We start from the raw sequence: 27633 nt of genomic DNA, 5'->3' as shown, positions 1-27633 counted from the left end.
GATCCTCAGGACTTAGTCTTCTCATACCTGAAAGTGTGAACCCACTGACCAACACCTCCCAGCCCCCTGCCTCCCAGCCCCTGCGAACCACCATTCTACCCCTACTCTGTGCTCTGTTTCTCCCCAGCTGTACTCACTCTGCCTTACAGTACAGACTTACTCGCCTCTTTGGAACATAAGCTCCGTGTGGACGCGTATGAACTCTTGTTTGTGTTTGTCCCCTTTACAGCTTAACTGTGTGATGTGTGTGAGTGCTGCTGGGGAAATAAAGTCCACAAAATGCAGAGAAGAAAGAAAGCAGTTCAATGATTGAATAAGCATATTCGCAACACAACATTATATAGGTGATCTGTGCAAAAGACATTAGGAAGACAGATAAAACTCCACCTGATTTATATGGCCAAGCAGCCACGATCCCCTACATACGTGTCGTCTCAAGAGGAAAGGTAAACCATTCCCTGTCGGAGGGCTTGACAGTGCCTTTCGCTATGCACCCCTCACGGTTCCCTCTGAACCCACCTGGCCACTAAGGAAGCTACTTGTTTTAGCTAATTGCCTTTATTCAGGTAATGAAGAGAATCATAAAACTCTTATGTCTCTGACAAGCAAATGGTTACAGCTCAGAGAGAAGCACCAAGGGTAATTTCCCCAACGACATCGGGGACACAGGCGTGCCACCTTCCTACATGTTTACATGTCAGCAGGATGGCTCCCAGACTCTCAAAAAAAGACCCAGCCATTTTTGGTTGTAAAGCTGACAGGATTTATATACCCACATAAGATTTACATGGGCATTTATATAGCTATGCTTCATTGCAGAGATAAATCTGTATATCTACCTACAGATTCTATATTGATATAAAGATATTTTTATACAAAACATATATAAAAATCAAATATAGTACATATCACATGTATACAAATACATATATAGTACACACATAAACATATCAAAAGGTCTTTCAACAATACATTGCATTAAAAAAATTTACCCTTAAAATTTGTGCAAACACACACACACTCAAGAATTTGCTTAAGTGACATTTATAAGGTAAATTCAGATTGTTAAGTCACTTTAATTTTTATTACAAAGGATGCTTACATGTAAGTTTTATCCAATCTGTCCTTTGCTAATATAATTTCACTACTTTTCTAAAACAATCAATTGTGTTAAATCATTTGACCAACACTGACTCTTTTAGCCATTAAATGTTAATCTATTTTAATTAATACTGACAATGACAAAATGCTGCATTTCATCTTAGTACAATGCATTTAAGATGATAAAATGGAAAAAATTGTTTTTAGTTCTCTATATTAGATTTTATAGGCTTCAATATTACAGAGTAAAGCCAAGCACAGCAAGTAGAAATAATGAGCTTTTTTTAAACTTAGTGTTTCAATGAAATTGACCAGAGCCAGAAACAACCCCCAAAATTCTACCAAGCTTCTTTTGATTTACAATCTTTCTTGCTAGTAATTAAATGGCTCTGAAGATAGTAGGAAATAAATTCCTAAGCTCTGTCATGTGAGGGGAAGGAATTTCTCTGTTAATCATTTTTTATTGACATCAGGAATCTAAGCATCCCAAGGTAGTTCAGGAAAATTTAGAATATGATTACCAAAAGACAGCTGGAAGCAAGGGGAGTCAGAAAATAGCCTAGCTTTAAGACAGCTTATCACTTACAGAATACTGGAAGAATGCTCTTAAAAGAACCTAAACTCTCCTATTTTCTAAAATGATGAAACATCTATGTATAAAATATTACAGAATTCAGAGATATAAACATGGCTGGGTCAAAACAGAATATACTGCTACCACAGACCTAATTCTCAAAAGGAAAAACCAACAGTGCACCAGCAGAGCTCTCCAAAACAGCATTTTTCTATTAAGGACAGGAGTACACAGCTCTCTCCTGAATACAGGGAAATAAGACCATTTTCGTGATGTCTCTGTCTATAATCTAGCGTTCAAAAAAGCCAAATCTTTAGTACCCATTTTAACAATTTCTGCATTCTTAGATATCCTTCATCTGTCTTTTACTAGTTTCCTTCGGTGTCCAACCAGTGCTCGGTTTTACCACACTGCAAATAAAATATTTGTGAGACATGCCACTGTAAAAGATTTTAGGCAAGAGTAGCAGCCAACATAGTATATCTGGGTGGATTAGCAAAGAACAGGAAAGAGGCTTTCTGAGTGGGCTGGGGCATCCGTACATAAGGAGGAAGCACAATCAAGTGGGAAAGGAAACGTTTCAGTACGCCACGTGGACTCGGTTGCTCCTTGCCTGTGCTGCTGGGTACAGTGCGGAGGTGTCTGGCCACAGAGCCAAGCGGAAAGGGGGCTGGGAAGCAGAGAGCCAGGAGGCAGCAGATAGCAGTAAGGAAGGAACCTTCTCACTGCCTTTTACTACCCACCAAATTTTGATTCCATATTGTACCAATCACACACGCGCTGAATTAACAGGCTTCTATTTTCAAGTGAGAATGCATCCTGCCAGGGAGCTGATGACACCCTGAGAGCAGAATGAGTGCAATGGGCACATGAGTAGGAAGGGACGACAGCGGAACATGAAGGAAGAAGTGGGAAGAAGACCCAGAAGGGAGATGGTTAGAGGAACACCTGTTAGCTTTGTAATTTCACCTAAGGCCCTAGAGACATTCAATCAACAGAAAAACTTCTATCACCAATTCCTGTCACTGTTGAAAATGGTACAAAGATAAATTCTAAAGTCTCTGACTCTCAGCTTTCTTGATCCCACTTTAGTTCCATAGCCTTAGTCCATACCAGTGCTGCTACTTTGGTTCAGGACCTTATGGATTCCCACTAAAAAAGAGGGAGGATTTAGAAAACGTATGAGAGATCTCAGAGCACTGTCAGGTCTGTTTACTGTTCCGTTTCTCCTTCCCTCCGAGGGCAATGATGTCCTATAATACAGACCAGCTCCCCTGTTTTGGCTGTGCTGTAAAGCCCTTCACAAATAAGGAATTCTGTTCTTCAGGTATGCAGCTGTGGCAACAGGATGCAGCCTTATCTTCAAATGCTCTTAACAAGCTTTCTGGACCTGGGAGAGCATGGCATGATGTCACTGCCTTTGTCTGAAGCTCGATCTCCTCAATCCAGGCTCCAGCAGCAAGAGCAGTGAACCCAAGGTATGTTTTCTTTTCTTTCTTTCTTTTTTTTTTTTAAAGATTTTATTTATTTATTTATTTGACAGAGAGAGATACAAGGTATGCCCCCCAAGGTATGTTTCTATGTAGATCACCATGTATGGGTTTCCACACAAGGGGAAACTCAATAAAGAGTGCTGAATGACTGGCTGAAATTAGCATGCTGACCCCCGACCCCCCCCACCGAAAGTGCATAATGCTGGAACAGCAAGGGCACAAATTCAGGGGAAGGAGGATCACGGCTAAGGCAAAGTCAGGGGTAAAGTGAATTGATAAAAATGTCACACAAAATACACTTTGTTTATCACTTCAGTTAAAAGTGTATTCAAGGGGCGCCTGGGTGGCTCAGTGGGTTAAAGCCTCTGCCTTCGGCTTAGGTCGTGATCCCAGGCTCCTGGGACTGAGCCCCACATCGGGCTCTCTGCTCAGTAGGGAGCCTGCTTCCTCCTTTCTCTCTCTCTCTCTCTCTCTCTCTCTCTCTCTCTCTCTCTCTGCCTTTCTGCCTAGTTGTGATCTCTGTCTATCAAACAAATAAATAAAATCTTTAAAAAAAAAGTATATTCAATATTTAGAACCAAACACATTATTCTATGAATGTCATTATCCCAACATGTAAAACTAATATGTGATGTTTAGTAAGCCCCAAAATCATATAAGTGCTTGACAAAGCCAGTCAATTAATACCGGCCAATAACATTCTTTGGACTATCTAAATGGGATCTGAAGGGTAGATAGAGATGCAGCTCTAATGGACATTCCACTCCCACTGGAGCAGTCCTACCTCCTCTTGACCAAATGCCTGCTTCCAGGCACTTTTTTAGAAAATTAATTTATTCAGTTGAGGCCAGGCTGGGAGGTAGGGGAGGGAGAGAGAGTCCCAAGCAGACTCTGTACTGAGTGTGGAGCCCTGTGTGGGGCTTGATCTCAAGACCCGCAGATCACGACCTGAGCCGAAACTCAGAGTGGGACGTTCAACCGACTGTGCCACCCAGGCGCCCCCAGGAGGGAAGGCTACTCACTATGTGGCCCTACTTTGCTGGGCTGGGGGACAGTGAACTTCCACAGGCATTTCATAGGTGATAGAATCTCCAATAGCAAATGCCACTTGTTTACACACAAATACCCCATCACCTGTCATCACTTCCTGTCCTCGTACCTTCCTTAGTTGTTCTAAAATCACCTGAGAGTTATATATTTATCTTTCTATTTATGTGTTGTCTGTTTTCCTCCAACAGAATGTGAGGTCCATTGGGGTATGACTTAGTTTTGTTCTTGGCTGTCACTGTAATGTTAGGCATAGGAGCTCATAAATATTTGTTGACCAAATGGAAAGCCCTATCACTCTCCTCACCCCCCCCCAATAATTGATCCAACTAAGCTATTTGCAAATAATTTGGAATTGACTTTATTTTCTTTTCCAGCTGGTGATACCATCTTTTAACCTCTTTGCAAAGTCTGTTTCAGTGTAATAATACTAGCATTTTTAAAAAAGCACAGTTTTGGGTCCATGATCGAGTACCCAAATTTATTAAAGATTATTAAAGATTATTCTTTTAACACTCAGTTAATAGTCACTCTAAGAGTGACTATTTTCATATTTCAGAATCTTTGCTGGACATACAATTCGAAAATATCATGTTAAATGGTGGAGGTGTTAAAGATGACCTACGGTAAAACACTAACAAGAATGCTCAGAATATGAAATCCAGCAGTGCAAAATGGTAAAAACAAACAAAACAAAACAAAACAAAAAACGCCAAAAAAACTTTTGAAAAATTTGTTACAAATCTGGGGGTAAGTGCTTCTCAGATGAGGGTAAGCCCCATTACAAAACCTTTTATTCTCCCCTTCTCTGTAAAATAGCCTACAAAGTCTAGTTTACAGAGAGATGTCTAAGAGAAATAGGGTCATTTTTTTCCTGTTTCAGATACACCGAAAGAACTACAGGAAAACCTTGCTGATTCTTCCTTGTAAATGGTAATTCAGATCTTAATTTCAAGCTAAGAGTGATTTCTTTTCATCTCCAGAAAACACACCCAAGGAGAGAACTGTGGTTGTATTTAAATTAACTTAAGCTTGATTTTCTTTCGGAGCTGCAATATACTGAATTCTACTTTATCATGTACATATTGTTTATACTCGTACTTCCAAAAAGTCTTTGAGTCAGGGCATTTACACTGTTTTGCTACAAAGTTCAGTCATAACATGAAGCATATATTTTCCAAGTTACAAAAAAAAGGGACACCTTTATTTTTCTTTATGTACTTGTCCACTCAGAGCCATCATTTACCAGTAAGATATCAACTGATAACTTAAAGAAATTTCATATTACCTTTATAGATTGTCTCTTAGTCACATAATTCTCAGACTGAAGCAATTTCTCATAGTCTTCAAAAATCTAATAAAAAGAAAATAAATATTAGAGCATAAAACTAGCAGTGGTTTCTCTACATTAGGATTGCTTGCTCTCTTGCTTCAAAGGTAAATCCCCAACTCGCCAGGCCAGGGCAGCCCAACAGCGGTGCTTTGCATCTGTCTCTGTGCTTAATAACCTAGTGCTGATCACACTGTCCAAAGGGAGCTTTCCCCCATGTCACCATCCTCATTTACACATAAAGATACTGGGGGGTAGGAGGGCCAAGTGATACAACAGATGTACTTGTCCACTTAATTTTAGTTTTGCAAATTAAAAATTGAGAAGAAAAATGGAGTATCTGAGTCCTCTCAATACATACTATTGAATAAAACATCTTATTAACTCATCTATTAAATGGGTAACAAAATAACACATTTCATGCCATTTTAGAGAAGTTGGTAGCTAGCTGGTAGCTATTAGCACATGAATAATTTAAGAGAAAATTAAACACACTTAGGGCTTCACATGATACTCCATGAAGAATCAAACTGCCAAGTTCATAGTGTAGACAGAGGAATAGGGCAACTTTTGCCACCTCCAGCTGGTCTCTCTGGAGGACTTCCACTCTCGACAAAAGCTGGGGGATGCTGGGGTTTGGGGCCCCTGTTTCCCACTGTGGCTGTCAACCACTGCCCAAGTCCTTCATTTTCACACAGAGTGCCAGACGCTGGAGAAGCTAAGTGTGGACCTCCTATCAGGCAAGGACATGCCTCAGAGACCACGGAGGTAGGAAGAACAAGCCCAACGGAGAACTGAAGGTAGGAGAGTGCAGGGGCTGAGGAGGGTGGAAACCATTCCTGGTCCTCAGAGGGCGGAGTGTGAGGTGTGTGTGTGTACGGGTGTGATGAGGGCCAGAAGTGCCCACAGAGGATGATTACTGACAGGGAATTAAGAATGTGAAAAGTAACAACAAAACCATGTAGCTCACATTAAAGTCATAATAATCATACTCTTTTATAGGAAGGAATTACTATTTATTCTGTCAGGATTTTGTGGGACTCAAGTTTTAAAAAATTTTAGTTCCAGTATAGTTAATGTACAGTATTATATTAGTTTCAGCTGTATAATGTAGTGATTCAACAGTTCCACACATCACCTGGTGCTCATAATGACCAGTGAGTACTCTCTTTAAGCCCCATCCCCTATTTCCTCCATCCCTCCACCTACCTCCCCTCTGGTAACCATCAGTGTATTCTCTATACTTAAGGGTCCGTTTCTTGGTTTCTCTCTTTCTCTCTTCTTTTTCCTTTGCTCGTTTGTTTCTTAAATTCCACATGAGTGCAACCATACGTGACCAGAAACTTCAAATATGTGTATAAGGTATGACTGACTCCCCAGGAGGCCAGTTTCATTTTTTTAGAGTCAGAGGTCATGTGCTCCCATTTCATAGTTTACTTTTTAAAGAAATATGAAACTCAGAAAGTATGAAATGTCTGAGGGAGCATGAGTTCTCAGAGCTGGTGTTCAGGTCGGTGCAGCAGACCCAGTGTCTGTGTAGCTACCAAATTACACAAGACGTGACTATAGGTACAAAGACAAAATCGGGTAAATAAGGGATCAAAGAGAATGAGTTTACAGTCTTCCATATTGTTGTGTACTATTTCCTGAAGGCAAAGCATTCCTGCACAAAACGTTTACATCACTCTTTCCACAGAAGAGATTAGTAGCTGATGCCGCAGGTCTTGTCATAAACTATCTTAGGTCTCTTATTTTCACTCATTATCAATGGACATCTAATGAGGCTTGAACATTCCATCTAGCTCTACAGTATCTGATCAGGTTCCTGCCTCTCAAGGAGCTCAAGAACCAGCCAGGAAGGTACAGACACACCACAATACAATGTGGAAAATGGAGGCAGCAGGGCGGGGGAGGGAGTACTCGTGCATGAATGTGAATGGATGGGATTAAGGAAAGCCTTCTAGAAGAGTCATTTTTTTTTTAAAGATTTTATTTATTTATTTGACAGAGAGAAATCACAAGTAGGCAGAGAGGCAGGCAGAGAAAGAGAGAGGGAAGCAGGCTCCCCGATGAGCAGACAGCCCGATGCGGGACTCCATCCCTGGACCCTGAGATCATGACCTGAGCCGAAGGCAGCGGCTTAACCCACTGAGCCACCCAGGCACCCTATAAGAGTCATGTTTTAGCAGAATCTCCAAAGGATGGGTTGGATTCACCATTTGAGAAGGGGGTTGGAAGACAGAAATATTTTGGCATTTCTACAAACTAATGATCAAGCAAGTAGAATGATTTCTTTTAGTGAGGGAGGAGTGCTCTTTTATGAATACCTACTGCCCCTTGAGGGCAATGTGGATGCTCTTAAATCAGGGTCAAAGTAAGCAGGTGCCAGTCATTTTCTGGAGCTCAAGATACAACAACAGAAACAGGTGTGGAAAATGAGAAAGTCCTGATCTCCTGCCTTTCTCAATTTTCTACAAAGTTTCCTGATGACCACGTAAATAGACAAGTTGGGTGCCGGTAGACTATGGTTCATGTCTGTTGTAAATCATAAACAGGAGCAAGTGTCCATAGATCTAAGGTGGGGGGGGAAGAAAATGAAGTAAAAATGTCAAAAAGGACTTCTACTTACAGTGTCATAATTTTGTTCTAAGAAGTCTGCGACCAACACTTTATGTCTGGTTAGTAAGTCCTAGAAAAAGAACAATTAAGTGAAATATAATTACTATAGCCAATAGATTTTATAAATCTGGCTTTTCTAAGAATGTTATAAGTCCATTCATTTGAAACATATAGTTTCTGAAGAATATTTTCTTTACATCCACAAAATTATTTCCATTCTTAGTTTAAGATGTGAAATGCAAGTCTGTTTCATGTCAACAACAACAAAGGGTTTTAATTCGTATCATTGTTAAATTTTGATAATAAATTTGCACCTAAAAGATGGGGTTTAACAGTATATTTCTTTAAGCCATGACTATATTTTGACCACGATCTAATAAATATCCAAATAAAGTCTATGATGAGCTATTCGAAATGTCGTTAATAACTTATTATTTTAAAAGAATGCCTAATGGCTTAAAACTATATCTCACAAGTTAAAAGATTTTTCAGGAATCTCGACCTTTAGTTTTTTTCTTAACCACGTTTAAAACAGAGGTGCCTAGGATACTGGGAAGCACAGAAATGATGCTTAACTGGGCCATTGCAGGCACCTCCTGCTCGGGGGTTAATGGACTATGTGGTGATGTGTGGTGATTAAGTCATACAACACACTCATTCAAAGCTAAAGACAAGTAGACTGATCTTACAGGCATAACTCTCAGAAAACTGAACAAAAGCATAAAGGAACATTTGACTGTCTTCACCTCACACCTAAATTATATCCTTAATTCACCTTAATGTTGAAAGAAAATAAGCCTCACCTAATCCCTTTTATAAGCTTAGAGACTAAATACCCTGTCTCAATAGAATGTAGAATTTAATTAAAAACATAACAAGAATTTTAAAGTTTTCCAAAATAAGTTCTTATGCTTTAATACACATTTAATTAAAACTTCCTAAAAGCATATAGAAGATCCCAACATAAATTCACAGAGATCAAAAAGGCAGCAGCAAGGGCAAAACCCACCTATTTCTATTTAAATAAGTAAAATATTTAATGCATTTTTGTGCTACTAATTTTCAAGTTCCAGGACAATGAGACTGGCTATTGATATCATTTTATTACTTATCACCACATGTTGATTGAGCACTGCCTCTATTAGTAGAAACCCGTACTTTTTTTTCCCCAGTAGAACATTCAGCATTCTTTTGGAACTGGAACTTTAAAATGGGAAGACCCGCTAGAGGAATTCATTCCTGTTCTCTCTGAGGTCAAAATTCAAACTAGTTCCTCTATCACGGGACCCCCAAAAGAGCAAGGTAGTTCCACGGCATTCTCTGGGGTCCCTAGTTTTCAGACACCCCCTTCCCTAATGTCCTGAGCAGGATCAGTGATTTTTCCGAGCTGACCCCAGTTAGAAAGGGTTTCCTTCCATGGACTGCAGCAGAACTGGATCCACCTGTTGTAATAGTCAGCAGGCTTGACTGTGGGGACGGTGCCCTGCACACACAGTGGTGGTGGCAGCAGACGGAGCGCTGTGCAGATGAGTGCTGCCCGTCATTCACTAACAGATAGTGAATGGAAACCTTGAGTTAGTTATCTACTCCAGAGTTAGTTAGAGTTATTTAGTGGAGTTAGTTATCTCCTCCAGAGAAAGAGGAATTGGGAGGAAGTCCTGTTAGTAGCAGCTCCTTCAAATTCCAAAGGAAAAAACTGGAAATAACTTACGTAGCCAATAATAGAAAAATAAAATATGATGGGGTAGAATTCCTCTGGCATGTGTACATGGTGGGGACAGCCAATAAATGATTCTCTCTCTCTCTGTTACACACCCACCCACCCACACACACACATACTCTCACACTTGTGTGTATATATTCCTAGCTACATTTTTCCATGTAGTAAATGCATGTGCAAAACTGGAGGAATTGACCATATATATACATACACCCACACATATATACACATAATACAAAGACAAAAATAATTGTTGCATCATTATAGATCACATGACGTGGGGAAAAAAATCAGCTAAAATCCTACCCAAAAAGGAAAAAGTAGAAAGTTGCAAAGAGACATAAAGTTCAGATTTCAAATAATTTAAAATTTTAAATTATTTGAAACAGTGTACGCTTTCATCCCACCTCCTCACAATTCTGTTTTGACAGGACTAAGTCTTGCATAGTCTATGCATTATGCTAAAAAAAATAATCTGATATTGCTATGGAGGGACTTCTGCACACCTTGGGAGACACACTCAATGGCAGGGACGTGACAGTAGATGGGCCAAGCAGCAACTGCCGTTCTTGGAGGATTTACTATGTGTCGGCGAACATGCAGAGCTCTTTCCACCTGTGATTTCTCATCGTCACAACTCTGCAAGGCAGGGATTATTTTCTTCATCTCACAGGAGAGGAAAATGAAACTCCAAGGTTAACTCCTTGCTCAAGGACATACAGCCAGTCAGGTGGCAGAGGGAGGTGGAATTCAAACCCCTTCTCTCATGTCATGGGAGGAGGGATGAAAGAAATGCTGATTGTTAGGAATGTTTTCTGGGAAAGGACAATTTGTAGACAATACTGTGACAAAAAATATAAACAGTGTTAAATTGTTTATTCATTGTGTATTAATGAGTAAACTGGGCAACAGTCATCTTAGAGCTCAAAACAAAAAAGGCAAGTCTAAGAGGTTAAAAACAAAAGACAAAGCCAAAAGAAAATCACACTAAAACCAAGCCAGCCAGACAACCAAAACCCCTTGAAGCCATCTACTTAAAAAGAAACAGTGACTTATGGTCACTGTTGTATTATATTAACCACAGCATTTTGGAAAAATATAAATTGACATTTCCAATACTGTTAGCATGCTGGAAAAAAAATTTTTTTTTAAAAGCTTTATTTATTTGGGCAGGGAGAGAGAGAAACAATAATAAGTAGACTCCCTGGGGCACCTGGGTGGCTCAGTGGGTTAAAGCCTCTGCCTTCGGCTCAGGTCGTGATCTCAGGGTCCTGGGATTGAGCCCTGTCTCGGGCTCCCTGCTCAGCAGAGAGCCTGCTTCCCCGCCCTCCCCTCTGCCTACCTCTCTGCCTACTTGTGATATCTCTCTCTCTGTCAAATAAATAAATAAAATCTTTAAAAAAAAAAAAAAAAAGTAAACTCCCTGCTAAGCAAGAAACCCAATACAGGAATCTAAGGATCCTGAGGTCATGACCTGAGCTGAAATCAAGAGTTGGATGCTTAACAGACTGAGCCACCCAGAGGACCCCCCCCAACTATTTTTTCTTTTAGGCATACTAGAAAACTTTTTATGGTTACTTAGATTTTCAGAGACTTAAGTTTGACGGAAAATATGCTGAGGTATAGCTTAAAACATCAATTTATTGTTGATATTTAACATAGTGCTGCAAATTAAATTGGGCTGAACATATTATAGCAAGCCATTATTATCAAGTATAGTTTATTTTATTAAATGTTGAAAAATCTTTGGGGGAAATTTTGAAAAATACATATTCGTTTCAGAGTTTGTTCTTTGTTTATAATTATTTGTGAAGCTTTACTTAAAGTCTTTTAGAAAAAGAACCAACTCTGTTTCCATGACAGCAGAGTCATCACACAGAAAAGGGAAAAAAAAATGGGACTACACTGTCTATTAACAGAAAACATCTCCTTAGCCGTTTAGGCACGGACAGTTCGCTAGAAAGAAACAGAATAATCATGTTCTGTGTTAAGTGTTAGTCTTCAGATTTGACGTGTCAAGGCCTCTCTCACCGTGTGTGCTAGATATAGACTCTGGGGGCTTCATCAGTGGCCACTGTACAACCTCTGCTTTGCTGGGGGAAACTGAGTGGACAGGGAACAGAGCAGGCTCTCGAGTTACACAACACTCTGAACACACATCCAGGCCTGTAGCCCTTGCTCCCCCTCCCTCCGCCCACCAGGAAACTCTCCTTAGTGCTGTTCCTAGACTTTTCCTCCTTCTCTTTTCTTCCTTCCCCTCACTCTTTGCTGTTCTCTCTAGTTTTCTTCTTCTCTTCTTACATCTTTGTCTTCTAGATCGCCTTCTTCCTTCTCCTTCTTTCCCATGCCCTTTGCCTTCTACCCCAGAGAGATAGGGTCTTCCTCTGCTTGGTCTTGTCGGGGAGAATCTAGGGAGCAGACAGGACTGGGGGAGACATGTGGAAAATGCCAGCAGTCTGGTGACCCCTCTCCCTTCAAACCCAGATTCTAGATTGGTCCTGTACTTATTTCAGGCTTGGCTGAGGCCTATAGGGACTGATGGCACTCTGGCTTCTTTCCTCTCCTGTCTCAGGCAGTTCAGCCCTGGTTCCAAACTAGCACACACCCCTGCCCCCCATTTATTAAAACAAAAGTTCCACAGTAAATTGTCCCTCCCCCCAAACAGGATTTTCTCTGACAGGAGTTCTTATCAATTCAATTTTCCTCATTTCATGACATTTCAGAGATATCGTGGAAATGTCATGATGGACTGTGTCACAGGCGGAAGGGGCCCAGCCTTGCCTACCCCTTCATGAGGCTATCTTTAGGGTGGGGTCCACTCACCAGTGGTTCTTCTTCTTGGTCACAGCAAGCTCCTCTCACTGCCCTGTTGCAGGCCCCCTCTCCATCCCTTCCCTTTGCTGAGGTCCCCCTACCTCCTGCTCCCCTCCAGCCCCTGTTGTTTCTTGTCTCGGCTCCCTGGTGCTCTCTCATACTTCCTGCCACCATGTGAGCTTATGCATCTTTTAATGGATTCAGGGCACCTTCTTAGAACAGGCTGAGTAAGTCCCTAGTCTATAGATAATACATAGTTTTCAGTATAACTAACTATAGCTTTCACTTTTCTTGACCTCTGGAGAGCTGTTAAAAGGAACTATTTATCATTCCAGTTATAGGTAAATTTCAAGTCATTTACATAAAGTTGTAAGATTAAAGTATTTACTAATACTGGTATATGGACTGTGTCAGTATTATTAAATTATTTATTAATATATAAAAAATGAAAGTCATATATGGATTATAATTAGGTAACAGTATTTAAAAAAGTAGAAGTAAATTTGGAATGATATAAATGGAGCAAGTATATTGCTGAAATGCTTTTAAAGAAGTGAATCTGAGTATACATTTAAACAAGTCTTGTCTACTTTGTAATTGACTTTTTTGTCAATAATGCTGTTACATCATCAGCTTAAAATATATTCAAAAATCCTCTTCTAAAATTGTCTTCAGTCCAATGTGGTATACACTGAAGAAAATCAGACTCTATTTTAGTCATTTTAAAATTTATTTTTATTATCATTCCCATTATTATTACCAAGACCAAAAACAGTCCTAGCTACCATGACCACCCACTTTATCCAGTTAACCTGAATGTCAAACAACTTTGCACTGTTTCCAGAACTTTTATCTGCCCTCGGAAAGATCTGCTACTACTGGAAAATGAACATGCCATGGACAGTGATACTAGTTTCAAAATATATTAAACAATGGCAGGATCAAAAGAATAAGTAAATGATTTTCTAAGACAGGAATCTTTAAGGTGACATCATTCATTGGATGTCTAAGTTCTAGTATTTAGTTTGCAAATTAGGTAGTACATTATTTTCTACTATGTTTCCGAACATCTTTTGAATGGTCAAACTCAGAAACAGAAAGTAAAATGGGGCTGGGGGGCTGAGGGAAGGGAGAAATGGAGCACCGCTGTCTAACGGGTACTAGTTGCACAACAGTGTGAATATACTTCACACTACTGAACTGTACACTGAAAAATGGTTACCATGGTAATTTTATGTTATATATATTCTTTTACAACAATTAAAAAATTTTAATATAAAACTAAGATTAAATTCGTATTTAGTAACAGAACAGATAAGTTCATAAGAACACAAGGGATTATGAAGAAAACACAATTCACTTATGAGTAATTTGCTTCACTGAGTGAGAATTTACAATTACACTGATAAAGTACGGTGATGTCCTTCAGAGGCAAAGATGTCATTCTCCAGCTCCCATCACTACCCAGTCCCTTCCCCTGCTGGTAAACACTGTTCCTGCTTCCCTGATAACCTTTTGGAGGTATTCAGTGCGGATACAACTTAAGTGGCAGCTTATACCCTTTGTTTTTAACATAAGTGAAAGCATGCTTTGCTGAGAATATTACATGTCCCTTTTTTCACATATATTGCAATTCATTCTGCATGAGTTTGTGACAAGTATTTTGAGTTGTTTTTTTCTACAGTGTGATAGACTGGCCTAATAGAATGCATGACCGATGCTTTACGTTTTACATCATAAATCACAGTTGGTTATGCTCAGGCCTAAGGAATAGCCTTTCCTGCTTCTTTAAAATTAAACTGCCTTCTCAGAGGCCAACTGACTTTAACTAAATGCTGAAACTAAATGACCTAGCTGATTCAGAAAAAAAAAAAAATTACCTTAAAAGTAGCAAAGGCATCAGAAGCAATATCGAATGTTGACAACTCCACATACTTAAAGAAGTCTCGGAACTGATTAGAAAAGAGGATGATTTTGGCAAGTGGTTCGTGTCGAATACATTCTCTCAGCATAATCCCACAACGTAAGGCGATCTGTGGGGCTTCATATCTAAAGCATAAACAAGACAGAAATGCAGAACACTGTTATCCTATTAACAAAATAATATTAATGGTACCAAAAGAACCGTTTCAATACTGCTGTTAAAGGAAACATAGATATACCATTTGTCACAGTTCATTCAAACATCATTCATTCAATACCCCTGAATATCTATGATATGCCTGGCACTATTCCAAATGCTGGGAATATAATAGTAAGCACAACACACTACTGCCTTCCTAAAGTTCGTTTATTTTTAGTGGAAATACTATTTAGTGGGGTAAGAGACAGATTATAAACAATGAAAAGAAATTTCATATTCTGAGAAGTGCTGTGAAACTGAAGATATTAAAGTATTTATAATACAGAGTGTAACTACTTAATTTACTTTCATTTAGATTGAGTGGTAAGGTAAGGAGCAAAGCGTTCCAGGCAAAGGGAACTAACCACAAAGGCTCCAAGGCAAGAGCCAGCATGGTGAGTTAGCGAAGACTAAGGCCAGTGTGGCTGGAATGTAGGGGAAGAACAGTGGACGGTATGAAATGAAGCAAGAGTGGAGAAGGACAGGGGCCAGATCACATACCGCTCCCTAGGCTAAGCTAAGGAGTTTGGTTTTAAAGTGATAGGAAGACTTTGGAGAGTTTAAAAAATTAACATGGCTTGACATATGCTTTCAAAAGATCACTCTGGGCATCTGTGGAGAATCTATTGTAAAACATGGGGAAAAATGGGGACACCCTGGTGGCTCAATTGGTTAAGCATCTGACTTGATTTGGGCTCAGATCTCAGCATCATGAGATTGAGCCCTACATGGGGCTACATGCTGGGTGTGAAGCCTGCTTAAGAGTCTCTCTCTCTCCGTCTACCTCTGCCCCTCCCACCTCCTCATGCACTGGCTCTTTAAAAAAAAAAAAAAGAAGGAAAAATGAGCTGGCAAGTTAGAGTGGGAGCAGGGGGACTGGGTAGGAGGAGGAGCAGCCGCCCAGCTAGAGATGAGGGTGGCCTGGACTGAGATGGTAGTAGTACATGACAGGACTGTGGGCAGATCCTGCATATTGCTTGGAGGAACGATGTAACTGGGGTAGGGTGGGGAACAAATCTGGGGTGAGGGAAATTGAAGACTCAAGAACGATTCCCATATTTTAGGCCTGAATAATTAGGTAGATGGCGGTACCAATTTTTAAAATGAATAAAACTAGTAGATGAGCAGATCAGTGAAGAAATTAAGTTTGTTTCTAACCATGTTAACTCTGAGATGCCTGATACCTAAGTAGGAATGTCTCCTTGGCAGTAGAATATATCTATCCAGGGTTCAGGAAGAAGATAAGTATAGATATTACATGCACATATATGCAGTTGGTATGTAATAGATGACCAGTAATAAATAGCTGTGTATTGAATGACCCCCTGAAATAATGAATTACAGCTTGCAGCAAAAATTGCACTAGAAAAACACAATGTTTATTGTAGGAAACAATTCAGGACTGGCACGTTAGATCTGTTCCCTTCCTAATTTAATAACAATACTCCAAGTGTCAAATTCAACATTGAAATAAATCTAGTTTGAGTTACATTCCAGTGTATGATAAGGTTTCAAGAAAATGAACAAAACTTAGCTTAAGTAAAACAAGTTCAATAATAAAATGATGCAGTTGTCCATTGTGTGGTAAATAGTAGAATAGAACAAAAGAAGGCATGATGGTAAAACACTGGGAAGTGCGTATAGGATAAAAAAATCTTATTTCATTTCATTTCAATTAAATACAATATTAATTTTTATGGTTCTAATACAAAGCCCACTGGGAAAAAAAACTCAATTATTTCAATTCTTGAAAAAGCACTTTCCTATAATGTTGGGGATAGAAGAAAAATGATATCCATAAAGTGCCTATATAATCTTTCAGATTTACCATGACTTTTCCAGGTTAGAAAAATTACAGCCAAAAAATGTTCAAAAGCAAAAATGACCACTGAACAGATGAGAATTGAAATGAACAAATAAGACTGAATAGATGAAAATCAAAACAAAACCACCCTTACACAAAACTTCGAGATATAACTCACCAAATATAAGTGGTAACATTCTGTTGAGCAATAGAAAATAATGCAGTATTCTTTGAAAGACAACATCTACATGACTTTTGATTTAAGAATAAAATCTGTCTCCTACAACCTAGGAAACTAGCTACTTTGCAAAGTCAAATCCACAAATACAGTAGTGGAAATGGTAAACAAGGATATTTGAGAGGATTCACTAAACTAGGGTAGTATTTATCAATTTTGTTCTGTTTTATGCTGAATACTATCTATAACTCCTTTGAGTATTCCCTGTATAACTGATATTAACATTAAATGCTAATATATTCAGATAGGCATGATTATTTGTAGAATATTTTAAAATACCTATTTATAGTGTTAATAATTTCTCTTACCAGAAGAACCTGAAAATCAGCCTGCTGGTACACATGGAAGAGTTATAGATGGGAAAATATTAAAATGTTATAAAGAGAGGTGTATCTTCTGAATTGTGAAGGAGAAAAACATTGCTGTTTATTGGTAAAGTACTTTAGAGAATATGAAATAAAGACTGTTGACCTAAAGAAAGAACCCAAGACCATTAAAATCTAGACTTATTAGTGAGATATTTATGGACTCTTGTAATTTGACCCTAAATTTTTAATTTCATTTCTCATCCCATCCCATACATCTTTGGGGTATGCCATTCTCTCAGCCTAGAATGTCCTTCTCTTTACACCTCTACCTCTAAAATTCTCTCTCATCTTTCAAGGCTTCATTGCTGGGGATAGGTTTTACTTGTTACCATCTTGCTCTCTTGTTACCTTCTCCTTTCCTCCTCTGCTCCCATCTCCATATGGTTTATCTTACTTGTACTTTCCCCTTTCCCCACCTCAGTCTCCAGTGTGCTTAGCGTAATGTTTTACACGAAGTAGGCACATAGTGAAATTAATGATTTTCTTCTTCTTTTCCTTCTTCTTTAGAGAGAGAGTGTGTGTGTGCACAAGTTGGGGGGGGGAATCTTAAGCAGGCTCAATGTCAATTATGGAGCCCTATGTGGGGTTCAGTCTCACAACCCTGAGATCATGACCTGAGCTGAAATCAAGAGCCAGATGCTTAACCAACTGAGCCACCCAGGTGCCCTTGAAGTTAATGAATTTCAAATTCTGACTGAAATTCTTAATAGCAGAACTCTAATGAAACTCAGACTCTGGCTTAAACAGAAAGCTCTATGATCTCAAGCCAACATTCTTCTCATTTCTTGATTTAATTTCCAAACTGAGACTATCTATAAAAAGTTTATACTTCAAACTTTTGTGTATAATTAGTTCACTTTTTCCTTTCATTTGGTAAAGTTTATTGGAACCATCTGTGATATACTACTTATTCTTAAGGATGAAAAAATATTTTAAAAAATATTCCTCTGGGTCAGAACACTTATTGCATCCCATTAGTTTGTGCTTAAGAGTAGAAATGTCATTCTCTGAGATGACAGCTTCTTAAAGGTAGGAATATATTGAAATATATAGAGAAATTCTTAGTTTTCATCAGTACCCTTTAAGCAATCTATAATTTATATAAATCATTTCAACCTTACTACCCTCTAGGATATTGGTTTCTAATAGTTTACTGTTCCACAAATTAAGCCTATCTTAAGTTTCAAATCCCAGTAGCATTAATATCCTTATACTTGGTATAGAATAACTATCTCATCTATTCTAGTCCACTTATGACAGGTTCCCAAGGGCAGGGACCACAATGAATCACTCTACCTCCACAATGACTAATTTACATCAGATTGCCAATAAAGATAAATCCAATAAATGTTGAATCATTATTTTATAGAATTGAATTATATCTTCCTTTTTGATTTGTAGTTTGGATCATATAGTCTGGCCTCCAATTAACTATATTAGTATGGAGAAGGCACACTACTATATATGCATGTTGATTCAAATAATCACAGCATATAAGATCCCTTTTGAATTTAATAAAAGCCAAAATATAAGAGCAATTTTCTCCTCTAGCAGTGAGCTACAGTAAACATACAAAAAATGGTCAGAACATCTTGTGAAAGAAATATCTCAAGTTAAGAAAATATATGGGGAAAATGACTTGTGTTGTTGCTGGGAGCAAACAATGTCAGGCAGTAGTTAGAAAAGTTCTATAAAATGTCACTTAACAAACACTTGGCCTCCTTAATATAGGCAATAAGTTTTGCTTTTAATCTAGATATATTTGCTTACTTTATAAATAAGGAGATAACTCTGTCTATTAAAGAGGCTTAGAAGCAGTAATAATCCAATGTCAATGAGAAGCCCTAGCAACCAGATTATAGTCTCTAAGAACCATTCCTCACTAAAAAGAACAAGAGTCTTTGGTAGAAATGGCTGATTCCAAGTCAGTGTTAGGAAATGTACAAAATGGGCCTGGTATATCTTGAGCTGAAAAGCAAGGAATCTCACTTGCTAATGTGAGTAATATCAAAAGATCATGAGGCAACTTGAAGGATAGACAACTGGGCATCAGCAAGAAAAATAAAACATATGGAAAAAAGTTAAACCCACAAGTTTATAATCATAATAAAAGGATGGGGAGAGGGGAGAGAGAGAGCAAGAGAGAGCAAAGAAACCCAGATGCCAATGGAAGTTCCTGAAGTAACAACTTATTTCTCTCTAAATTGATAATGGAAGCAAAAGAATTAGGCATTTATTCTACTTCTCTGGTGTGAATTGTATTTTAAAATAGTTAAATTGTTGTGGGAGATGATGGAAAGGTATTCTCTATAAAACTACATTAGGGGGCGCCTGAGTGACTCAGTGGGTTAAAGCCTCTGCCTTTGGCTCCGGTCATGATCTCAGGGTCCTGGGATCGAGGCCCGCATCAGGCTCTCTGCTCAGTGGGGAGCCTGCTTCCTCCTCTCTCTCTTTGCCTGCCTCTCTGCCTAATTGTGATTTCTGTCAAATAAATAAATAAAATCTTAAAAAAAAAACTACATTAGTCAATAAATGCATGAAAAATGATAGGATTCTTTTTGTAACCGCTAATGAAATGACTGCATTGTACGCTGTTTATCAATGAATGGTAAAACGGTTAAGTGTAAAGCTGATGAGGAACTTTACAATGGATTAAGCTGTCTCCACCTGAAGCCACTGTTCAATCTTAGCATTACAAAATGTATGTCTCCTGATGAGATGAAATATGAACTACGCAGCACCACCTACAAAGTATGATTGCCAAAATAGAACTGAATCTGAATCTAATCAAGTCTTTAAATATAACCTCCAGGACAGAAATACAGGGGACAGTGGAACAAGTTAAGTGACACCATTAGGAAGCAATATGACAAATCCAGAATGGAGAAAATTCTGTACCATAATGAACGCAGTTTTTCAAAAAGTTAGTGTCATAAAAAAGGGGAGTGTGTGCAGTTCTCAACGAAAAGAGATTTTAAAAAGACCAATGTGGTATTACAACCAAATTCAGCAAGTGGAACTTGTTAGGATCCTTAACTGAACAACTATGGAAATTTGGGGAGAAAGGGACAATCAAGGAAATTTTAGTATGGAGCAGGTATTAGTTACTGAAGAATTATTGTGGGGGCACCAAGGTGGCTCAGTTAAGCATCTGACTTTGGCTCAAGTCACATCCACATCCGGCTCTCTGCTCTGCAGGAAGCCTGCCTCTCCCTCTCCACTCCCCCTGCTTGTGTTCCCTCTCTCTGTCAAATAATTAAATTAAATCTTTTTAAAAGTTATTGTTACTTTTTAAGTATAATAATTACATTGTGGTTATATAAAATTTATCTTTCTATTTTTGCAGTGCATATCAAAGTAAATTATTTAGGGTTGATACAACAAGATTACATGAGGTTTGGGATTTGCTTTAAAATACTCCAGCCAAAAAAGTAGGGTTTGGTATTTGGGAGATGATGAAACAAACACAGTGAAATACTGATGGTTGTTAAGACTGGTGATGAGTACATAGGGCTTCTTTGTACTCTCTACCTTTGTATATGGTTGAAAATTTTTCTATTAAAAAATTTTTAAATAGTATTATTAGGAGACATTTATGATTTCAACCTTAGACTTCTGGAACATCTTTCATTGGCTATGATTTTTAATTGATCACTGAGAGGAGTTTAAGTGACTTCATCCTTAAGTTCTCTCAGTAACGTGGAATGTCATTTGTCTGGTCCAAGAGAAAAGTTCATTTATAAAGTTCATTTATTTATAATTGTTTCATAAAATTTGGGTTCCAAATCCTTCATACCATGTTTTGTATCCTATATCCAGATGATCATCTTTGATGGGCAATTACCTAGTAATTTCCTCCTTTCTTTCTTTCTCTCTTTCTTTCTTCCTTCCTTCCTTTCTCTTTTTCTCTCTCTCTTTCTTTCTCTCTTCCCCCCTTCCTTCCTTCCTTGCTTGTTAGAATTATGTTCAATACGGAATGTTACTATCATTTTCTTAAATAACATCAGTTTGATTTGTAAATGCACCAATCAGGGTTTGTCCTGAGTTTTGAAAAGTAGTTTTACAAGAGATAATTCAGTAAAAATCCTGACCTTTAACAAAGGATTTAGCATTTTAAGCTAAACACGTGTGACAGGTAAAGTTGGTTCTGGCGAAACTGTTCTACTTAGGACTTCTGGTCTACCCTGTACTCAACATCTTCTATAATTTCCTTGCTCTTCACACCTGAATGGTCCGCAAATCTTATTAAAGATACAGAAATGGTAAAGAACATGGAATTTAGAAACAGATCTGGATTGAAAACTTGGCTTTGTCATTTATTAGCTTTATTACCTTGAGCAATACCCTTACCCTAAGCTTCAACATCCTCATGTGTAAAATGGCAAGAAAAATACTCAGTCCTCACAGTATTATCAAAAGAATTAGATGAAATAACATAAGTAAAGACATTTAATGCAACAGTTAGCACATAGCAAGCACTCAGTAAATGGTATCTCCACAACAGGATGTGAAGGAATGGATTTAAAGTCTGGGTTAAAAAAATAAAAGAAGAATCATTACAACAGAGAATAAAGCCCAGAGATATCATCACCAAATTGTTGATAATGGTTTTCTTTGGGAGAGATAAGGGTTTATACTCCCCTTCTATATTATACATTTTTTAAAAGATTTTATTTATTTGTTTGCCAGAGAAAGAGAGAGAGTACAAGCAGGGGCGTGGCAGGCAGAGGAAGAAGCAGGCTCCCCACTGAGCAAGGAGCCTGATGTGAGACTCAATCCCAGAACCCTGGGATCATGACCTGAGCTGAAGGCAGATGCTTAACTGACTGAGCCACCCAGGTGTCCCTATTTTATATATTTCTAAAATATTTGAAGTTTAAAATAATAAGTATGTGCTACTTTGAGTCAGAAAATAATTAAAGTATTTTTAAAATATCTGTTTTCTTCATTCCCAGTATCACCACTAAAGTTTTGGTCGTAATTATCTCTTGCTTGGACTCTTCCAAGCTGGACTTCAGTACCTCCATGCTCTAAGCCATTTTCCACACTGCCACCAGAACTCATCATGTCTAGCCCCTGGGGAGTTCCATGTTACCTACAGAATGACATTCAGACTCGCTGGTGGGACATAGAAGGCTCTTTATAATCTGTTCTCAGCCTTTCCAGCTTTATCGCCCAACCTTCCGTCCCATTCACACTGGACTCTAGCTACACCAGAAATCCTGGCAACCTCCAAACACATTATGCATTTTGATGCCACCTTGCCTTTGCACACACGACACTCAATCCTTCTCTTTGTGCTTATTTGGCAATTTCCTACTTTAAGACCTCCATTTTTGATGTCCCGTAAAATAATAACAATGACGTGTAATGAGTTGTCTCTTCTCATTGTAGACTATGAATGCTTGAGGAATGGAAAGCTGCGTAGTAGCTTGAGAGCACAGACTCTGGAGCCAGACTACTTGAGTTTAAATCGTACTAGCTATGTGACTTCAGATAAGTTAGTTAACCTCTCTGGGCTGCATATAAAATAGGTTATATTTTATAACAGCAGCAGCAGCAGCAGCAGCAGCAGCAGCAATAATAACTACCTACAAGACTATTATATGAATACAAAGCAAGGCCTGACATTTTATTAAAATACAATCTAAACTTCTACCATGACTATGACTATTATTAGTGTTATTATTACTAGTACTGTTACTATTGTAGGCCCTTCATAAATGAATAAGCAGTTTTAGCCTTATAAATGAAACTAAATATTAACTTTTTAGAAGAAATGAGAAGATATATAAAACTTTCCTAATGAATCAAAGTTGAGGAAGTTATTCTTAAAGTAAATAGTTATTTTTCTATTATGTATATAATTACAGAAAATGGAGTCCTAGAATAAAAATCTGTATATTAACAAAGTGGCTTTTTAATTAAGTGATTAAAAATTATTTTCTCCACATACTAGAAAAAATGCAAGCTATTTAAGTTTTTCTTCTTAAATACAAAAAAATGACATACAATTATCTATTACAAATTATACATAGGTTAACTGGTAAATATAGGTGTCTAATGAATAGAGAGTTCATATTTCAAATATAAGGAAGTTTATTTACATCAATTTAGTCATCTGCTAATACACTGAATGACTTGTTTTATCAAATAATTTGTATACAAATAGTAGTCCTTTGAACTCATCAGAAAACACCATCAAGTGGGACATAAACACATTTTTAAATAATTAAAGATATAATATAGATATATAGAGACACTAATTATTCACACTTAGTAAACTCTATGTAATCCTAATTTTTAAAAACCCAAGGTCCCACAATTTTAGAGTCACATATAAACATAATCCAACAGTAAAAAGTTATTTAAAATAAGTCATTAAAAGAGATTCGAGGGGCGGCTGAGTGGCTCAGTGGGTTAAAGCCTCTGCCTTCGGCTCAGGTCATGATCCCAGGGTCCTAGGATCGAGCCCCACATGGGGCTCTCTGCTCAGCAGGGAGCCTGCTTCTCTCTCTCTCTCTCTCTGGCTGCCTTTCTGCCTACTTGTGATCTTGGTCAAATAAATAAATAAAATCTTTAAAAAAATTTAAAAAAAAAAGATTCAAATTGGGGTGCTGGGTGGCTCAGTTGAGCAACTGACTCTTGGTTTCAGTTCAGGTCCTCGTCTCAGGCTTGTGAGATCAAACCTCACATGGGTCTCAACTTCGAGTCTGTTTGAGATTATGTCTCCCACTTCCTCTCCCTCTGCCCCTCCCCCCACTGGCTCACTCTTTCTGTCTCTAACAGAAATAATTTTTTTTTTTTAAATACTGACTTATAACTTACAGCATCATTTCTCAAACTCCCTTCCTTCCCCCAATTCACTCTGCAGCTGCTTTGGAGCATCTCACTGTTAAGGCTCCCAAAGCCTTCTCATGAAGTGGGTGGTCTCTTCCATCTGATTCTTTCCTGCTCATCTCCAAGTCTTGTCTGCAAATGGACATCAAGTCTAGCTTAGTCTAGTTCCCCTGCACCAATTCTTTTCTCAACTCTCTCTGCTGAAAGAGGGAGAAGGGGTGGGAGCCGTGGTACACAATTACACATGAACTCATCCCATGCATACCACAGATAAAAGGTTCACTGTAGATCTGTAATGTGTTCCAGCAGTTAAATTATTAATAAATGGCATTCAGAATTAGCTGTTTATATTCTGTATTATTATTTCCAGAAATGGGAAAAAAATTGTAAGAAAACAACTTACACTGTTACTTTGAAGAAACAATGTAACATAATTTTGTACCAACTTAATTTTCTAAATAAATATCCAATTATGCTAAATTTCTCTATCTTCCAAAAAGCATATATAACATGAAAATGTATGAAATTTATATACATTTTACCATTATCAAAAGGAGTGAAGTTAATTTTATTTAGTGAATCAATTAATTAATTTTTAGAGAGAGAGCAAGAGAGTGCCCAAGTGAAAGGGAGTGGCAGAAGGAAAGAGAGAAAGAGAATCTCATGCAGGCCCCACTCAGTGCAGAGCCCCATGCAGGGCTTGATCTCATGACTCTGACATCATGACTTGAGCCAAAATCAAGAGTCCAATGCTTAACCAATGAAGCCATCAGGCGTCCTGTGGAAGATAGTGTTTTATTTTTTTTTATTTATTTTTTTTAAAAGATTTTATTTATTTATTTGACAGAGAGAAATCACAAGTAGATGGAGAGGCAGGCAGAGAGAGGGAAGCAGGCTCCCTGCTGAGCAGAGAGCCCAATGCGGGACTCGATCCCAGGACCCTGAGATCATGACCTGAGCGAAAGGCAGCGGCTTAACCCACTGAGCCACCCAGGCGCCCCGAAGATAGTGTTTTAGATCATGTTGACCATTGCTCTTCTCTGTCAGTCAACACAATCTCCAGGACAACCCATTTTAGCATTCTCAAGGGGTCATTTAGTTACAAGTTCATGTTTTAAAACTACTATTAATTTATCCTCATTTCCTGAAACACAAATCTGATATTCCTCCTCTCTCTAAAACTCTCCAGTGGCTCCCCATTTCCTTGAGGATAATGTCAAATGCTTTAGAGCTTAACATTTTAGAATCCCCAAAAGTGGGTATAAATTGATCACCTTGGCCTTATTCACCCATGACCAGCTGTGCAAAACATATCCTTGTGGGTCCATTAAAACTTGCAGATCCCTGTGAGCTGCAAGCAAGCACTTTACTTTATAATGTTATTCTGGCACTTGTATATAACCTTCATTGTATTTTTAAAATTGCTCATGTTTCTATAGGAATTGGAGCTCTTGGGAGGAATAGAGATAGTAGTTTCTTTGATAAGTAGTTACTGAGTACTGTGTGCTAGATGCTGTGCTTCATAAGCATTATCTCATTGAAGACTCCTAACAACCTACTCATGTAGGTATTATTATTGACTCCATATTGTAATGAGGAAACCAAGACAAAAAGAAGTTAGAGAACTTGTCCAAGGTCTTATAGTAAGTGGCATAACCCTAACTGAAAACACGAATCTTTCTGATGGTATAGAGTCAATGGCATATAATGCAACATTATTTTGTGTGAAGGTAACATTATAAATTTTCCTTTTATTTTACCAATAAGAAAACTGAGGTTTGGAAAGGTATAGTGTCTTGCCTAAGGTTACAGAACCAGGAAGTGCCAAGAGACAAGAAAAAGGAATAATCAGAGAACAAAAATGAGTTCTTATAAATTAAGAATAGAGTAGCTGAAATGAAAATTCAATAGGGTTTATCTTCAATTAAATGTAAAAGTAGTATCTTCCAACACATAAAAAGATAAGAGAGGAAATGTAGAAGACCTAAGAAATCAATCCTGGGGATTCAACTCTGACTAACAGGAAATTCAGTAAGTGAGAACACAGAAAATGGAAGGGAAATAACTTTCAAAGAAACAGTATGCAACAGAGAATGTTAGCAATCCACCAAAATCCACTGTCCTCTTCTACCTGGACACTAGACAACATTTCTCAGATTTCCTTAAGAATTAAGGGGCTGAAAGACTGACTGCTCTCAAATGGAAGGTGAATGGGAGTAAAATGAGCCATTTCCAGTGGCTGATAATTTCTTCCATGTATTTTCACCTTCCTGTGAGATGAAATGGCAAAGCTGAACAAAGTGGTCTTGGAAACCATATTGCTTACCCAACTGGACCACCCAGGTGCCCATAGCTGTATATTTTTAACAGCTATTTTATACTCAAACCTACTTTAAAGGAAACCATGAACCTACCCTTTGAGGAGCATAAACAGAATATGAGGATGAGCGCTAATGTACTCCACAGTAGGACTCCGAGTACCTATCTGTCTTCTCAGGATGTTGTTAAATATCTGGGTCACATCTTTTTTTCCCTGTTAAAGAAACAAACCACCATTAAATTACACAATCAAAACAGGTAAAATTATATGGAGTGTAAGTTGTATCTCAAAAGCTGTTTACACATAAACACACACAAAGAGAAACAGCACTGTTCTTTGTAATATCTAAAACCACTAATTCATTCTTTTTAGTGATTCAACATTTATATACAATATAAAATGATCACCATAAGTCTAGTTAGCAGCTCTTACCATAAAAAAGTTAATACACTATTGTTATCTATATTCCGCATGCTATAAATTACATCCCCATGACCTATTTATTTATTTTTTAAACTTACCTTGTCATATATCTATAGTCAACTGTGCTTCCAAACATTTAAACAGAGGTTTCTGCAAACAGACACAGCTCTTTTCCATCGGCTTTGCACTGTGGTTAATTCGAATAACAATAAGTCTATTTCTCACACTTGTAAACGAAATGGCATAGAAGAATTTAAAATAGTGGATATGGTACAATTGAATTCCTTATGATTTTTACCTTTTAGCTTTATATAAGAAGAAAATTATCATTAGCATTTTTAAACCATCTTAAATAAGGACGGAAAATGGGTGAAGAAAATAAAGATTTTAGCAAATGTTGGTTAGAATCAGATTCCTTTTTCTTAAATGTACTTTTTAGTAATTTTCCCCCCTCTACTTTATCCATTCCCATTCCAAGTTGGTGCATTAAAAAAAAAAAATGTGAGTTTTTCTATTAGGTGGATATGTATGATTTAGGTGATTGTAAGAAATCATATCTAACCTAGAGGAATAGAGAGGACTACTCAATTCTAGCAGCTGAAGCAGAAGAACTATAGCCAGTGTTGGATGGGACTTTTTTGAGTCCTCATTTACAAGACTTCCACTCTCACACACCCTACAATCTGAGGCTTGTCTCCTTCTCCAACTGAAGCTCTGAACTGAACAGTTTTTGTTTTGTTTTGTTTTGTTTAAAGATTCAGTTTATTTATCTGGGAGAGAAAGAGAGAGTGAGAGAAAGCATGAGCAGGGAGGAGAGGGA

The 27633-nt window shown here is 38.0% G+C and overlaps 1 protein-coding gene across 8 annotated transcripts in view; it reads right to left on the bottom strand.

Moving 5' to 3' along the window:
• The window catches only part of CAB39L (calcium binding protein 39 like), a 121468-nt gene that overhangs the window by 15664 nt on the left and 78171 nt on the right, over positions 1-27633 (bottom strand). For all 8 annotated transcript variants that reach the window (XM_044249701.1, XM_044249708.1, XM_044249703.1 and 5 more), the window contains 4 exons: positions 26485-26603; positions 14579-14747; positions 8175-8234; positions 5504-5569 (listed from right to left, as the gene is read on the bottom strand). In XM_044249701.1, coding sequence (XP_044105636.1) covers positions 5504-5569; positions 8175-8234; positions 14579-14747; positions 26485-26603 — 414 coding nt within the window. The remainder of the gene's footprint in view (positions 1-5503; positions 5570-8174; positions 8235-14578; positions 14748-26484; positions 26604-27633) is intronic.

This window comes from Neovison vison, chromosome 5 (assembly GCF_020171115.1).
Source record: "Neovison vison isolate M4711 chromosome 5, ASM_NN_V1, whole genome shotgun sequence".
In the NCBI taxonomy this organism is placed as follows: Eukaryota; Metazoa; Chordata; class Mammalia; order Carnivora; family Mustelidae; genus Neogale; species Neogale vison.
This window is presented reverse-complemented; position numbering and strand designations above follow the sequence as displayed.